General features: G+C 50.8%; 1 protein-coding gene across 2 annotated transcripts in view; it reads left to right on the top strand.

Moving 5' to 3' along the window:
• SGSM1 (small G protein signaling modulator 1) overlaps positions 1–16,494 on the top strand; it is an 86,951-nt gene that overhangs the window by 45,554 nt on the left and 24,903 nt on the right. For both annotated transcript variants that reach the window (XM_078060845.1, XM_036105209.2), the window contains exons 10-16: positions 540–607; positions 1,670–1,833; positions 2,231–2,363; positions 7,736–7,874; positions 10,194–10,258; positions 12,166–12,311; positions 15,666–15,794. In XM_078060845.1, the coding sequence (XP_077916971.1) occupies positions 540–607; positions 1,670–1,833; positions 2,231–2,363; positions 7,736–7,874; positions 10,194–10,258; positions 12,166–12,311; positions 15,666–15,794 (844 nt within the window). The remainder of the gene's footprint in view (positions 1–539; positions 608–1,669; positions 1,834–2,230; positions 2,364–7,735; positions 7,875–10,193; positions 10,259–12,165; positions 12,312–15,665; positions 15,795–16,494) is intronic.

Here is a 16,494-nt window from a genome sequence, read left to right as displayed (position 1 = left end):
TAAGGACCTGAACTCTTCCCATCTCTTGGTTCTGCTTTCCTGTGGACGCCATTGCCAGGCAGCCTTTTTCTTGCCATGCCCCCCCCCCCATTTCCAGACTTCTGTCATCTTTGCCTCTACTCTCCTAGCAGAAGGGAGCATCCTTTCCCCAGTTTATTCTAACATGACTCCAACAGTTGAGCCTCATTGGTTCTGCTTGGGTCACGGGGCCATCCCTGAACCAATCACTGTGGCTGGAACAGTGGAATATGCCGGGGTCAGATGGCCATTCCTGGAATCCTGGCATAGAGGGTGGGTGGACTTAGCCTCAGCCACATGGACTGGGGGGAAGGGAGGAGTGTTCCTTAGAAAATTGGGGTGCTGGGACCAGAAGAAGGGGAGATAGATTCTGGGAAGCCTGGAATACAGATCTTAGGGACAGATGGGTCCTAGTGAGGAGGGTGCAGGAGCCCATGGGTGTGGTCTTCTGGTCTCCTGGGCCCTTTGCCACGTTGAGGTGAGCAAGCATCCTGTGGACCTAACCATCCCTCCCCTTCTAGCGTCTACTGGGACTATGCCATGACCATCCGTCTAGAGGAGATTGTGTACCTGCACTGCCACCAGCAAGGTGGGGACCGTGGGGGGAGCACGGGGCTGGGGTGTTCCTCCTGGCTCCCCTGCCTGGCCCCACCTCCTTATTACCTGTGCAGCCTCAAACAAGTGACATCTCGCTGAGCCTCGGTTTCCCCATCTGTAAAATGGAATCACAACAGCACCTACTCCTGGCGTTGTCGTGAACATCCTATGACGTATGATAAGAGCTCAGCACCAAACCCATGGTGTTAGCTGCTGACACGTATTGAGCTCCTGTGATGTGCCAAGCAGGGCTCTAAACAGCTTGGCACAAAGTCACACAGCCTGGAAGCTCCTGAGTTTGGACTTGAAATCAGGTCTTTGTCATTCCAAAGCCTATGCTCTGAAGATCTGGGATTAATGAATGGAGTTCTCCCTTAAAGCTCAGAGAAGGTACATTTAGAACAAGCAGAAGGCCATCCTGCTGTAGAAAGGGATCCATGCCCCACCGAGGCACAAAACATTAAGCTTATTTAGTGAGACAGACCTGGTTCAGATCCAGGCCCTACTGTGCAGCCCTGGGAAAATTACATAGCCTCTCTGAGCCTTGGTTCCATCATTTGTAAAATAGACAATAATAGATAAACCTCATAGGTCTATTTTGAGTATTCCAATAAGACACTGCCTTTAATGTGCTGTGCTTACATACAGTAAGTGCTCAATACGTGCCAGCAAGTCAGATACTGCCCTGAGAAGCGATAGGTCTGAAAGCCTCCATACAAAAATAGGTCAGGTTGATTCGTAGAGCATGCTTGAGGGACATCGGATGTTTAGGGACATCATTTCCCTTTGGTGGGTGACTTCACGGGGGCCAACCATACTTTTCCGGACCAAGTCCTGTACTACCCGGTCAGCGACCATGGCAGGTGGGATTTAATAGGCTCAGGGGAGGTAAAAACTGCCCCTGATCTTCTGCCCAGGCCTTTCCCAGAGCCTTGGAGCAGGTCCGTGGGTCTGGCTTGGCATGCCTGGGGGGATGTGTGTGCAGGGAGGGCCCCATCCGCATGCCTCATAGTGACTTCCTGCTGGGTCTTCTCTGGCTGGGTCATGGTGGCAGTGGACAGCGGCGGGACAGTGGTGCTGGTCAGCCAGGACGGGATCCAGAGGCCGCCCTTCCGATTCCCCAAGGGAGGGCACCTCCTGCAGTTCCTCTCGTGCCTGGAAAATGGGCTGCTCCCTCATGGGCAGCTGGACCCTCCACTCTGGTCTCAGCGGGGAAAGGTGAGTGATCGCAGGGGACCCAGGGAGACTGGAGTGGGGGTCAGCCATGGGGAGTGTACATTTTTTTTTAAGAGAGAGAGAGAGAAGCGTGCGCATGTGCACAAGTGGGGTGGGGAAGGGGCAGGTGAGAGGGAGAATCCCAAGCAGGCTCCACGCCTAGCGTGGAGCCCGAAACTCGGGGCTCAGTCTCCCAACACTGAGATGACCTGAGCCGAAATCAAGAGGCAGATGCTTAACCGACTGAGCCACCCAGGCGCCTGGGGAGTGGCCATCCTGGGAAGTGTGGATCCTTACATGGCTTTTTGAGCACATACATACCCCACTGAAACCCTCGGGCTGTGCGGATTGTGGGGACAGGTGTATCCCAAGGACTATGCAATGGGACACGTTCTTTCAGGGCAAAGTATTTCCCAAACTGCGCAAGCGAAGCCCTCAGGGTTCCGCCGAGTCCACGTCTTCAGATAAGGAAGACGACGAGGCCACAGATTACGTGTTCAGGATCATCTACCCCGGCATGCAGTCTGAATTCGGTAAGCTGCCCCATCTCTGGGCCCCCTGGATCCACCGGTTAGCTGCTTATGAAAATGATTCCAGGTGTCTGGGATTAGAAGACAAATGGTCTGGACTCTGGGGCCAATGGGGGGGGCAGGGGGAGGACCTGAAACCAGGAAGTTAGTGTCTCGGTTCCCCCCAAATGAGAACCATGTGCTACTTGGCTTAATAAAGATGCCCCTGACCAGGAGGTGGCCTGGGGTACTGGCCGTGGGCTCTGGAATCCTGGTCCAGAGGGGCGAGTCACTTCACCCTCTGTGTCTTGGTTTCCCCATCTGCAAAATGGGGATGTTCACAGCACCTGTGTCATAGGGCCCTTGTGGGGATTAAACGAGATAAGGCTCTTGGCACAGAACACGTACATTTTAGCTGCTATCACACTGTTGTTCTCTTACTTAGCTACATTGTCAGGATTTGATGAGATAAGGAGCTGACCAACGTCGAGTCTGTAGCATAGAGTCCCGCACACAGTAGGCCCTCAGTAAATGACCGTGAAAACTGCAGAGGGGAAGCACAGCACTGGAGGCGGCACACGGGACGCTACATGTACGTCCAGCACTTTGCACCGCAGCTGCCCTGGTGTAGATGCTTGGTTAACGCAGGCTGTTGCCGTCACGGTCGTCATTGCCATGGGGTCATCGTGAGGGTTAAACGAGCTAATGTTTGCAAAGTTCTCCAAAAGAGGCCTGGCATTTATTAGGCACCGTATGGATGTCTGTTCAACGATGCAATATTAAGCTGTAGGTTCCTTCTGTCCACCCCATTTTATTTAACCTTTGGAGGCCCTGTTGTTCCATTTGATGGATGATGGCTCTGAGCCTCCCCTTGCTTTAGTGACCACAGCCGGGCCGCAAGAGACTCTCTTGAAAGCAGATGTCCTCCTGGCAAGGGTGGGCTAACCGTGCCAGGCCAGTTCGTGCTCCGGCTCTCATCCCCCGCTGAATTGGCTCAGGGGTGCGGGGCAGGCTTGGCGGCTTGTAGGACGTTAGGCAGCATCCCGGGTCTCCCCCAGCTAACCGCCAAGTAGCAGATCTGCCCCCACCCTCGCCACCAAGTGGTGACAACCAGAAATGTCTCCAGGCACTGCGAGGTGCCGTCTGGGAGCAAAATCGCCCTCGGTGGAGAAAAGCACACATCCCTGCGTTCACCTCTGCCCCTGCAGTGTGGCCAAGTGACTTGCGCTCTCCAGACCTCATTCCCTTGTCTGTAGAATGGGGAGAACAGCACCTCCCCAGCCGGGATCCTATTCTGAGGAGTCAGTGTGATGATGTGTCAGTCACCTAATGTGAAATGCTTGACGGATGCTCAGTGAGTGATAGGTACCATGTGTGAAGTGCTCCTGTGTGCCAAGCCCGCCTTTGTCTCTCCAAAGTTGTAACTAATTTCATCCTCACCACCGCCCTCCTAGGCAGGTGCCAGCGTCCTCACCAACCCCCGTTTTTCAGAAGAGGAGACCGAGGCACAGAAAGGTTAAGAAACTGGCCCAGAGTGGCACAGCTCATCCGCAGTGTGGTTGGAATTTAAACCCGGGTGCCCTGGCTCCAGAGACTGCCTGTCACAACCACTCCTGGCGGATTGTTTTGACCCGGATGTGGGGATATTGTGGTTTCACCCACTTCATCCCCAAGCTCAGATTCAGCCCACATGGCAGTGGTGCCCCATCCATCCTTGGTTGATTTTTTTTAGGGGCCTGAGCCCCACAGAGCTTAACACAAACAATCATGTATGGTTTTCATCTTTGAGAACAAGGAAGTCCTTTCTGAAGAAGTGCCTAAATCAGAAATGGGCAAACTCCTTCCTGTGGTCCAAATTTGGCCCACTGCCTATTTTTGTAAATAAAATTTTATTGGAACACAGCCACGCCCATTCCTATCCATATTGTGTGTGGCTGCTTTCACACCATAGCAATGGAGTGGGATTGTTGTGACAGAGACCGTGTGGCCCACAAAGCCAAAAATATTTACTATCTGGCCCTTTATAGACAAAGTTTGTGGATGCCTGCTTTAAGTAATAAGAGAGAAGACTTTGGCCCTGTGGGGAGGGATGATGTGGCCATAAACGGTTCTAAACCCCTCTCCCGTGTCTTCTTGCCTCTGTCTTCACCACCTGGTCCTTGTGCACAGAGGCAGAGACAAGTTCTGAAACATGGAGACAGGTTCAGAGTCAGAGGAGGGCATTTTCAGACTCCTGCGTTGCTGGGACTGTCTGTACCATCTGGCGTGGTAGGCGTGAGCTGCGTGCGGCTCCCCAGCACTTGAAATGCAGCGAGTTCGAATGGAGATGTGCATTAAGTGTAAAAGACGAAGATTTTGGAGCAACAACAGAAAAGAATGCAAAAAAATCTCACCAGTAATTTTATATTGACTCTATGTTAAAATGGTAATATTAGGGATACACTGGGTTAAACAGAATATATTGTTGAAATTGATTTCATCTGTTTCTTTTCCCCCTTTTAGTGTGGCTACTAGAAACTTCTAAATTAAGCACGTGGCTCAGGGTGGATTCCTATTGAACAGAGCTGGTCTAGGGCAGGGTTGACATATTGGACTGAATAATTGTGTATTTGGAGGGGGGGTGTCTTGTGCATTATAGGAAGGTAAGCAGCATCCCTGGCCTCTACCCACTGGATAGATGCCAGTTACATCTAGCAAATTCTCAGGTTATCATGACAAAAAAATGTCTCCAGACATCGCCAAATGTCCTTGAGGGGCCAGAATTGCCCCAGTTGAGAACTGCTGGTCTAGATAGAGCATGGATGATGTTGCGGGGATATCAGTCAGGAGAGTATGAATAAGGTCTTGGGGTCTGATGCCCTGGGTCGGAATCCCAGCTCCACTGTTTGTTCGCTGGGTGGTCTTGGGCATGATGCTTACATCTGTGCTTCAGTTTCCAAATCTGTGAAAGGGGTAATAGTAGTACTTGCTCTCAGTAAATGATAGCGGAAAGAGAAAGGGGACCTTGGTCAGAAAGAGCTGTTAATGCCAAATACCACCTGCTGGGGCTGTGGGTGGTTAAGTACTGTTGTCATTCTGAGCCTCAGTTTCCCCTTCTGCAGAATGGGAGAAGAGGTGCATCCCCTACGGGGTAGGATGATAAAGCAATCCCATGCCTGCACAGCAGCCAGCACATAGTAGGGCATTTTATAAACATCAGGCATTCTTTCTTCCTCGAAGCCAACACAGTACATGGGAGCTAGGCAGAACTGGGCAGAGGAGAGGTAAAGCCCCGAGGAGTGGGTTCCTTGGCTGTTTCAGTGTTCTGCCCACCCCAGACATTTCATTTCACTGGTGCTTTTTGTTTTTTGTCTCAAGTTGCTCCTGACTCCCTGGGCAGCACTGCCCCCGACTCCAAGAGCCCCGCCTGGACGGTGGTTCCTGCCGGCCGGTCTGTGCTGGTGGTGGCCAGGGGCGGTCCGTGGGCGCGAGCCAGATGGGACGCCACCTTCCCCAGGCCGGGCCTGAAGCTACAGCCCCCCAGTAACGTCTGGGCTCCTCCCACGCCTGGGGCTGGGTGCTGGCCACCTCTGCCATGTTGTCATTTGAGTCTTGGTCCCCCGGGCGAGGGAAGTGGGAGACAAACAATGCCCTCACGCTGTCCAGCCTCCACGTGGCAGGATGCAGCTTGGAGTGTTGTGGGATCCGTAAGGAAGGGGTCCACTGGTGATGCCGGGGCTGGGGCCAAGGCATACTGGCCGCACCTTGCTGAAACTGATCAGTGCTTCCCTGAGATTGGCGGAGAACTGGGGATGCTTTTCTAGAACATTTTACAGGGGCTCACTGGTCTTTCTTGGCCAGCTCATCAGTGAGTCAGCTTGGGGAGGAGCTTTCTGCATTATCTGTGGGTAGGGCTGCCCCTGTCAGCCCCTGAGCTCTGATGACAAGTGGCCCTGGGTCCACAACTCTCCCCACCTTGCAGCCCGAGGGCACAGGCCAGGGATTGCCAGTCATCCTTGAGGGGGGGATGGCCTATGGGGCAGATGTGCACCCTTCTCAATCTCCTAGGTCAGGGCTTGGCAACCTAGGGCCCACGGGCCGGAGCCAACCGCATTGAGTACTACCCATGAGCTAAGAACGGTTTTTACATTTTTTTTTTTTTTTTAGTGATTGACAAAAATCCAAAGCAGAGTAATATTTGCGACCTGTGAAAAATGATATGAAACTCAGATTTCAGTGTCCATAAATAAAGTTTTATTGGAACATAGCCGTGCTCACGTGTTTGCATCTTGTGGATGGCTCTTTTTGCATTCTGACGGCAAAGTTGAGTGGTTTATGATCACGGCCAAGTGGTTCACAAACCCTAAAACGTTTACTGCCTGGCCCGTGACGGAAAATGTTTACCGAGCCCTGTCCTGGAGAAAATAAAATTTTTGCACCTGTCTGGAACTGCCAAGAGGCTAGGAAGTGTTAACGGCAGAAATTGTGTAATGTGTGAGTCACCGTTGTGTTTGTCCTGCAGCTCTGCAGACGGGGCGGTTTCCATGGAGCTGGGAGAGAAGGCAGTGAGGGAAACTCTAAGTGCTGTATCCTGGGAGCCCGTGATCAGGAGTCACCAGTACGCGTGTTAGGAGATCGGTCATGCCCTCTTGGTTCTCGAACATGCTGCTGTTATCAGGATTGTTTTTTGCTATGCAGACTTAAGGCCTCTATCTCCAGGAGGTTGGGGGTGGGATACAGGCATATGGCTTTTTAACAAGCGCCCCTCTCCCCGCCGCATGATTCTGGGTGGGAGTCGCCCACCTGCTTGAGACCATTGGTGGAAGAGCCATATGGCTCAGGATGATGGACCGTGCAGGTGGCCTCATCAGCAGGAACTCCATTGAGTCCCTTGCCCTTGGGTGCCCTGCCTCATGTGTTGAGTTAGGCTCCCTTCTGTCTCCCCACTAGAGACTCTCTCTCCCAGAGAGTCTATCTCTGGGGACTCAGGGCCATCAACCTTCCCCAGAAGCCCCCAGCAGGCTCCTCTTCCTTCTTGTCAGCCTCCTGTGAGGACACTTGAATGACAACATGGTGAGGCTCGGCCTCCTGCTCTGGGACTGGGTCTCTTTCCTTGGCTCTTGTCTCTCTCTCTCTCTCTTTCCCCCCCTGCCCCACTTCTTCCTCTCTCTTCAGCTGTCATCAGCTCTGCCTGTCTGCTGAGGGCCCCAAATCTTGGTGGTGGCTTTCACTGGATCAGGTGGGCTCAAAGGTCTGGGTCAGATAATGATTGGGGTCGCTGTCTCCGACTATCACATTCAGGGTCTTTCCCTGTCCCTGTGCTGGCCTAGGGGCGAGCTGCTTGCTTTGGGATGAGGTTTCTGTGACCCACATAGGCTTAACCGGGGCTCTTGCTCCATCCCTCGTGTCCATCACAGTCCCCCAGGACCTGATGGATGTCTCCGTGAGCAACCTACCGCCTCTATGGCAACCCAGCCCCCGGAAGTCCTCCTGCTCATCCTGTTCACAGAGTGGCTTGGCCGATGGTGGCTCATCCAATGGGTGCAACCATGAGAGGTATGAGGGGCTTAATCTGTGGGCGGAGGGTATGGAAGGATTTGCCAAAGATTTATAGATGCCCATTTCTTGCCCAGCACTGAATTCAGAGGAGGAACATAAGCTATGGAATCATCGAGGTCTGGGTTAAATCCTAGCCTTGTGAAGTCCTAGCTATCAGAGCTTCCTTCCATGTATCAGTCAGGATAACCAAGGTTATGTTGCAGTAACAAACAGTCCTGAAATCTCAGTGGCTCAGTACAACAAAGGTTGATTCATCGTGCATACTGTGTGTCTATCGTGGGTCGGCTGGGGGCTCTGCTTGCTCCACATTAAAGGGCCTGGCTGATGGAGCCACACCATCTCGAATATTCCCAGTCACAGTGAAAGAGGGAAAGGCAGCTCTGGGGCGCCTGGACGACAATGAAATGCTCCACCCTGAATGCAGCACATACTCTTTCTGTTCACGCCTCATTGACCCCATCCACCACAGGCCATGAAGCGCAGTCCTATCATGCTCCTGGAAGGCAGAAACTAGAAATACTACTCACTGCCAACCACACGTGCCTCAGTTTGCTCCTCTGCCGAATGGGAATACAAATGCTTGCTTTGTATAGCTATCGTAAGGACAAATCAGATATTGGTTTAATATGGCCAGCAGGTGGGACCCAGCACCTGACAATGCTCAGTAAGTGACGCTTCTTATTTTATTGGATAAAGTTCGATCCCCAGATCATCTCTTTCCTGGCCCATAGATCTCGTGTGTCTGCAGGGCTACTCAGTGCAATAATAGGACTGGTCTTGTTTCTCAACTGATGCCACGTGGCCTGGCTGGGGATAATGGAATGCCTTTTTCCATGCCGGGCCTCTGGCCCAGTGGGTGGTCCGGTCTTCAGCCATAGGAGCTTAAGGGGTGGGAGCTGACATCACATTTTTGCAGTCATCTAAGGCCTGCCTTTCAGCACGTGGTCCAGAAGCAGAATCTGCATTTAACAGGATCCTAAGATCATGTGCACACTTTTCAGTTTGAGAAGCACTGTTGTAACCAGAGAGTCTCTCATGTCTGTGTGCATCAGAATCACCAGGGGGAGGTGACACTGGTTCCGAGACAACTTCCTTAGGGGTCCTGATTGAGTAGGTCTGTGCGGGGCCCAGGAATCTGCACATTGGAGAAATTCCAAGTAATTCTTGGGCTGTGGTCCATGGGCCATTGAAAAACGCTGTTCTAACCTAGTATCCCCTCTCATGGCATCTGCTTACACACCTGTAGTGACGGGGAGCTCACCACCTTTCAAATGGCCAAGTCCACTGTGGGACAGCTGTGTTATGCTGTTCTTAGGTAAACTGAGCAAGCCTGAGCCCCACCAACCTGAGGGCACAATGAGTGTGATTTTAATGTTTAATGCCTCCATGTGTGTAACTGGAGTACTTTAGCCATGCCTCCTTCTTGTCTTTTTGAGATTTCCTGGGTGTCCCCAGGATGTCCGGAGAAAAAAATATGCAGATATTCCTCCACTCTGTTCTCTGCAAGGATGCAGAGCACTCCCATCAGCAGTCCTTGATTTCCCCAACAGTTCTGGGGCCTTACTCCCCTCTCCTCTTTCAGCCAAAACAGCCCCCCGCAAATTCCCACGCAAGAAGAAGCTCTAGGCATCACCTACCTCGCAGTCAGCCAGACTCTGAGTCCCGGTTCGGCTCAGTTTGGTTTAGCTGGTTCACTTTGGAAGTCAGAACTCTTTGTGCAAGTGACAGAAACCCACTTCAACTGGTTCAAATACAAAAGAAAATCTCGACAGAACTGAGGAGCCTAGAGGTGCGATGACTTCAGGCACCGTTGGCTCCAGACGCTCAGAACACAAACCTCTGTTTCTTCAGCTCTTGCCTCTGACTGCCACCGTGATACTTTCATTCTCGGGCAGGCCATTCCTATGCAGGGGCAGAACTGGATCCCAGTAGCCGCTGCCCTACATCCCTCTGGCTTAGGACCTCGGGCAGAGAGAAGAGTGTGAATTTCCCTGGAGTTCCAACAAAATGAGTCTGGGGCTCATTCTCCTTGGCTCAGGTTGGATCACATGACCACCTCTTACCCAGTGCCTGTGACTCTAGCCCGAGTCCCTGTACTGGGTCGAATCAGCCCCATCCAAACCGCAGAGAGCTGGGGACAGAGTGACCCCAAAGCTGATAGGAGAAGTGGCGGTATGGGTAGAAACAGCAGTCCCCCCAGAGTCCCCTTGGCTGGCTGGTTTTAATCTGCCCCCTACAGGTAACGAGCTGAGCTCCTCCAGCAAACGTGGGCTCTGTATGGTCTTTTCTAAGTATCCTCTCTTCCTCCACCTGCAGGGCCCCGCTGAAGCTCCTCTGCGACAACATGAAGTACCAGATCCTTTCCAGAGCCTTCTATGGATGTGCGTATCGGCCTCATTTGCCATTGTGGTCTCCGGGCGCGTTTCTCCAATGCCTGTTGCGTGGCATCTGTATTGGGGGAAGGAGCCTGGCTCTGGCACGGGAACCTCAGCTCAGATGTGTCTAGTTTTAGTGAAGTTACGCGGACTTCTCGGAGCCCGAACTTCCTCAACCAGAGACTGGGCATAAATTTTATCTCTGGGCTCTCAGAGAGGACAGCCAACGACGGGGCTCCTCGGTAACGGGGCTGTGGCTAGTCACCGTTGCATCCTCGGTGCCCACCTTCGAGGGTTTGTTCTCAGAATTAAATGAGAAGCATGTATAAAGCCCCTGGCACCTGGCGTTACATGTCATGGGTGCTCAGTAAAAGTCGGCTCCCCTCGCCTATGGGCAGAAGCAGAAGAGTAAGGAGAAGTTAAAAATTAAAACTTAAATACAGGTATTCTGATTATTTCCATTTAACACATGGGGAAACTAAGGCACAAGGAGGCAAAGTAACTTGTCCAAGGTCACACAGCTAATACAGGACAGAGCTGGGACTCAAACCTAGGCCTGCCTGACCCAAAGGCTGCTGCTGCTGCTGTTGTTTTTCACTCTGCTGTGTTGATTCTTAGCACGTTTTATTTTCCCCGCCTCCCAGCCTAGATGGGGGAGTTAATATGTCAGGGATTCTAGAAAAGTGCTAATGTATCCTGCCTGGGCCTGCAGAATAGCAGTGCCGGCCATGTGCCCGAGCGACTGGAGAGAGAGGGGGGGCGTGGGCTCCCAAGATCAAGGTTTTTGCCTGTTATCACCCATCCCCAGTGCCTAATGCAGGGCCTGGCGTGGAGCAGGCCCTGGATGCGTATTTATGGGACCCAAATGGAAGAGCTTCCTGGAGGATGGGTTGGGGGTCGAGATGGATCTTGAACAGTGTTATCGCATTCAATGGCTCATCCCTGATGGTGGTTGAGAGCCCGGGTTCTGGCGCTATGCAGCTTGGGTTCAAATCCCAACTCTGCACTTCCTAGCAGTGTGACCTGGGCAAGAGACACAAGCAGTCAGTGCCTCAGTTTCCCCATCTATAAGATGGAGAAGGTAGGAGTACCTGTTTTATATGGTTGTCATGAGAATTTAGTGAGTTAAGTATGTGAGCTCTGGGCAGCTCCCTGGCACGTAGTATGTGCTTGTGTAAGTGTTAGCCATTTCCTCCTCTTCTCCCTCTCCCTCCTCTCCCTCCTCTCCCTCCTCCCCCTCCTTTTCCTCTTTTCCCTCATCCTCCTCATTGCTGGTAGGGGCCAGTCCTCGGGCTCCGGAAGGCCCAGGGTCCTCTCTAGGAGTTGATAAGGGAGAGCCAGAGGGAGGGGGCACAGAGCAGACACAGGCCAGCATTTGCTGAGTATCTCCCGTGTACCAGGCACTGTGCCCTCCACGTGCCCAGCTGAAGGGCAGCGGGTTGGCGGGCATTCCTTTAAGAATGCAGGGCCATCTTTGAAAGCAAACCAGGTGCATCTCCCAGGGCCTTCTTTATCCGGCTGCACTTTGAACACAAGTCGTCCACCTCTGCCATTCTCCGTCTCTCTTGGGATGGGTTGGAGGCACCCAGAGGCACAGTGAGCCTGTGGGGTCACTTACTGCCTCCTGCCCATGGATTAAATGCCTTGGCTTGTGGCAGAAGAGGTAATGTCACCCTGGCCCAGGCTGAGAAAGGTGATTGGACGTCCCCAGTCTCACACAACTATTAAGCAGTCAAGCCAGCAAGGGATTTTGCCCCTCGGAGCCCCATTCCTCGTCTGGAAGAGAGGGGTGATGGGATTTTCTAGGTCATGAGGGCTCACGAGGATTGCAGGCAGGGCAGTGCTTTGAGATCCGTGAGACAAGGCAAGGTAGGTTGGATGGTGGATGATGGCTTCCCTCCCTCCCTCTCCAGGGCTTGCCTACTGCAGACACCTGTCCACCGTGAGGACCCACCTGTCAGCCCTGGTCAATCACATGATCGTGTCTCCGGACTCGCCCTGTGATGCTGGGCACGGGCTGACGGCCAGGATCTGGGAACGGTACCTTCAGGACAGCACAGTAAGCCTTGGCCTGGCTCAGCCTGTGGTGGGGCAGAGCTGGGGGGATCATATGGTCATCTGAGCAATAGACCCACCTGCTCACGGGGACTCGAGGCTGTTATGACACCTTTGGGTTCTGCGTACACAACCCAAAGGCCCCTCCCTTCTTGAGAGTTCCAAGACCCACAGCCTGCTTCTGCCCAGAGGGGTTGAGGATCAAGGAGGATGGAAAGTACCCATGATCGTCTAGAAGGAGTAGAAATGAATCCGTCACCAAGCATTTATTAAGCACCAGCTGTATGCTCAGTGCTGCAGGACGTACTGTGAGTCCTCAGCAGGAAGGGACTTACAGTGCAGTTGAACTACTTAGAATGACAGAAGTAGCTAAGTCAGAGGAGGCAGCTGGGACAAGAAAAGCCACCATCCTGCAGACCTCTCCCATCTGTGCCTCAGGCCTGAGAATCCTCCCGTTAGATATTCCATCTGGAGACAGATTTGTAAGATTTTCTTATCAGAAGGCAAATGTCCCCACAAGGAAGATGCTTACATTTGAAAAAAGTGTCCTGGTCGAAGTGGGAAACAAAATGAGTCAACTTTTCTGCATCCTGCAGAACTTCCTAGAACCTTGCCTAGGCTGATATGCTTGTGGCTCTCAAGAAACTGGGGGTGGCTGGGGGTGGGAGAGCATATGGAACAGTCCCTCAAATGTATGGGGCCACAAGGTACCTTTATTGGAAAAGTACCTCCCATGGCTGGTGTGGAAGGCAGAATCCATTTTGATAGACACCAGTCTAACCGCCACCAGGAGCAGGCATTCAGAAGAAATAACCTGATTCCTCCACGCGGGATGAACGCGGTGGCTCAGTCCACTGGGTGCCTTCCCACCCGGGCCCTGGGGAGGGCCAGGCTGGTAAGCACCTGGGTCGGCTTGGCTTCCCCACGCCGGGGACAGGTGCTGTTCTGTGTATTAATTTGGGAACGCTGGGGGACTCTGGGAACAACAAACTGGTTCCCAAACCTGGACAAACAGAAGGGTTGTTTGACTTTTTTTTTTTTTTTTTTTTTTTTTGCCAAAACTAGCTGTTTTTCTAAACGACAGGAGGAATGCCTACTGACTGTGACAACTCAAACAATGAAGAATGCAGGTGTATAGGACAAAAATTGTTTAGATACCTTCTTTCTGCCACAGAGCTCTCGTTTTGATCCCCTGAGTTAATGAACAGTGTCAGTTATGTAGAGACCCTGCCATATATTTCCTGTGCTTATACGTCCATAGGTATGCCTACGTAGATATCTCTGTAATTCTTATTTTTTTCAATTATGTTTGTATTTTAAGCAACAGCTTCATTTTATATCAAAGACATCTTTCAGATCTCTAGGTGAAATACTGAATGCTAGCACCTTAGCACCTGACAGATGAGTAGCCCATAATTTATTCAAATCTTCCCCTAATGATAGACAATCGGGCTCTTTCTCTTTTTAAAAATTATTTCAAACAATGCTTCAGTCAACATCTTTATAAGCACATATCATTCTGACCAGTGCTTTTATTCAGGGGTAGATTCCTAGAAATTAAATTGCTATGCATTTAAAATTTAAATAGATATACCAACTTACTTTCCCAAAAAAAAAGTCATAGTGTTCATAATCCCCGGCAGCCTGGGAGAGTGCACATTTCCTGAGGAATTCAAAAAGATTTATAGACTTCTGGGCTCCACTCCAGCGTTACTGATTTAGCATCTCTGGGAGTGGAGCCCAAGAATTTATATTTTTTGAAAGTTCCCCAAATGCTTCTAGTGATCTCCCCAATTTGGGAGGTACTAGTCTAGGGACAAGTTGGTTGAAAAAATAAATCAGTCAAAAATGAGTATCTTTCGTCTAACACTTTTGCAACCCTTTCACAAACTGGCCATATTTTTACCTTTCTTGGTTGCATTGTTGTATTAGGGTGCACTGAGCCACAGTAACAAATAGTCCACACTTTTTCAGTTGCTTGACATCATGGGGTGTATTTCTTGCTCACTGAGGAGTCCTAGGTGGGCATTCCTGGTGAGTGGGCATCTGTCCTCCCTCCAGAGGTTCAGGGGTCTCGTGGCCCCACCATCCTCCAGAGCCTCATGGTCACCTGCCTCCAGGCAGCAGAGGGGAAATGGAGAATCTGAAGGGAATACACCTGCTTCTTCAAAGCCCTGGCCAGGAAATGGCTTATATCACATCCTGTCACATCACATTGGCCAGTACCTTGTCACATGGCCACCCCTTACTGCAAGAGAGGCTGGGAAATGTAGTCCAGCTGTGGGCTCCAGGACCCAAGCAGGTGGATTTTTGATGAAGAGTTTACAGCCCCAGCCACAAATAGTTCTCTGATTTTTAAACAGCTTTGACAAAGCTGTCTGCAGAATACAAATTAAAATTTCCAACAAAGACAAAAGAGTGGCTGTTTTGCCATTGTCGTCGGGTACATCTAAGATGAGGATTAAGATGTAAAATCAGTGGGACGCCTGGCTGGCTCAGTCAGTAGAGCATGCGACTCTTGATCTCAGGGTTGTGAGTTCGAGCCCCACATTGGGCATTGAGCTTACTTTAAAAAATGTGAAATATGCTTGTAATTTTGGAATGTTAAGAGAGAGGAGGAAACAGAACCCCACTACCCTTCAGAGTAACTTTCTAGTAGTCATTGGTACTTTCCATACACATACACATACACACACACACACACACACACACACGAACAGATAGAACCTGCTGGTCCCCCAGCGTGACTAATTATAACTGCAAAGCCTTTGCCTGAAAATGAATTTTTAAAAAGAGGGCAAATCTATTGGACAGTACAGCAAACGTTGTTAAAGTCATCCTAGTGTGCACAAAAGTTATTAGTACATGAAGAACCAGCTGGAAATGTTCATTTTGGATTGATTTGCTTTTAAACAATTTTCTTTGAGCTGAGTCAAGATTAATAACTTTGAGATAATGTTACCATATCAACATAATGCACAAAACTGACTAAAAATTAAGTAGAAATGTTAACTCATTCTATACTGACCTTTCGGGTTTTTTGCAAAAAATGGGTTCACACTAGATATGTTCCGCACCTTGGTTTTTTTCCCACTTAACAATACACTTTGAACATCTTTTTGTGTAAGTGTTCATGGATGAACCTCCTGCCCTTTCTTCTCTTTGCTGGTATTCCCATCAGCGGGTAGTTGGGGGTTTTCCCATATAATGCCAGGATGGATATCCCGGTACACACGGCTTTGCTTATTCACACCATGATCTCTAAAGGCCACGTCTGAGAAGTGGGACTGCCAGCTCACAGAGCCCTCCTTCTGGTTTTCTGTTGACCAAACCCTTTACTTCCTCCCACCTACCACAGAGTTACGAGGAGCAGGAGCTGCTACGCCTCATCTACTATGGGGGCATCCAGCCGGAGATCCGCAAGGCCGTGTGGCCCTTCCTCCTGGGCCACTACCAGTTCGGGATGACAGAGACAGAGAGGAAGGAGGTTGGTTGCCCCTGATGGGCAGTGGGGTCTTTGGCAACAAAAGGAGCCAGGTACTGTGGGGCAGGGGGTGCTCTGGTTTCATGCTGGACCAAGATGGGACAGGGGAACATGGGGGAGCCCGGAAGCTCTGGGGCAGGGCTGTCCAGTAGAAATACAATACAAGGCACAGATAGCATTATTTAAAATTTTATTTTGGGACATAATTGTAGATTCACAGAGTTACAAGAAATAATGCAGAAGAATCTCGGGTATCCTTTATCCAATTTCTCCCAATGGTAGCATCTTAAAAAAGTATAATACAATATCACAACCAGGGCATTGACATTTATGTGTGTGTGTGTGTGTATGTGTGTGTGTGTGGTGTGTATCACCACCACAGTCAACATACTGAACATTTCCAGTGCTACCAGGGTCCTCCTGTTACCCTTTTTTAGCCACACCTCCCAGCCTAACACTTGGCAACCACCAGTCTGTTCTTTATTCCTGCAATTTTGTCTTTTCGACAATGTTGTACAAATGGAATCATGTAGTATGTAACCTTTTGGGATTGACTTTTTCACTGAGCGTAATCCTCTGGCAGTCTGTCCTCTCCATGGCCAAGAGTTCTATGGTGTTCCGTGGCCTGGGTGCATCACAGTTTGACTATCCACCTGTTGGTGGGCAGGTGGGCTGTTTCCCGGTTTGGGCTATTACAAAATGG

Source organism: Halichoerus grypus, chromosome 13, assembly GCF_964656455.1.
Source record: "Halichoerus grypus chromosome 13, mHalGry1.hap1.1, whole genome shotgun sequence".
Lineage (NCBI taxonomy): Eukaryota > Metazoa > Chordata > Mammalia > Carnivora > Phocidae > Halichoerus > Halichoerus grypus.
The sequence above is the reverse complement of the archived record's forward strand: the minus strand, read 5'-3'. Positions and strand labels throughout refer to the sequence as shown.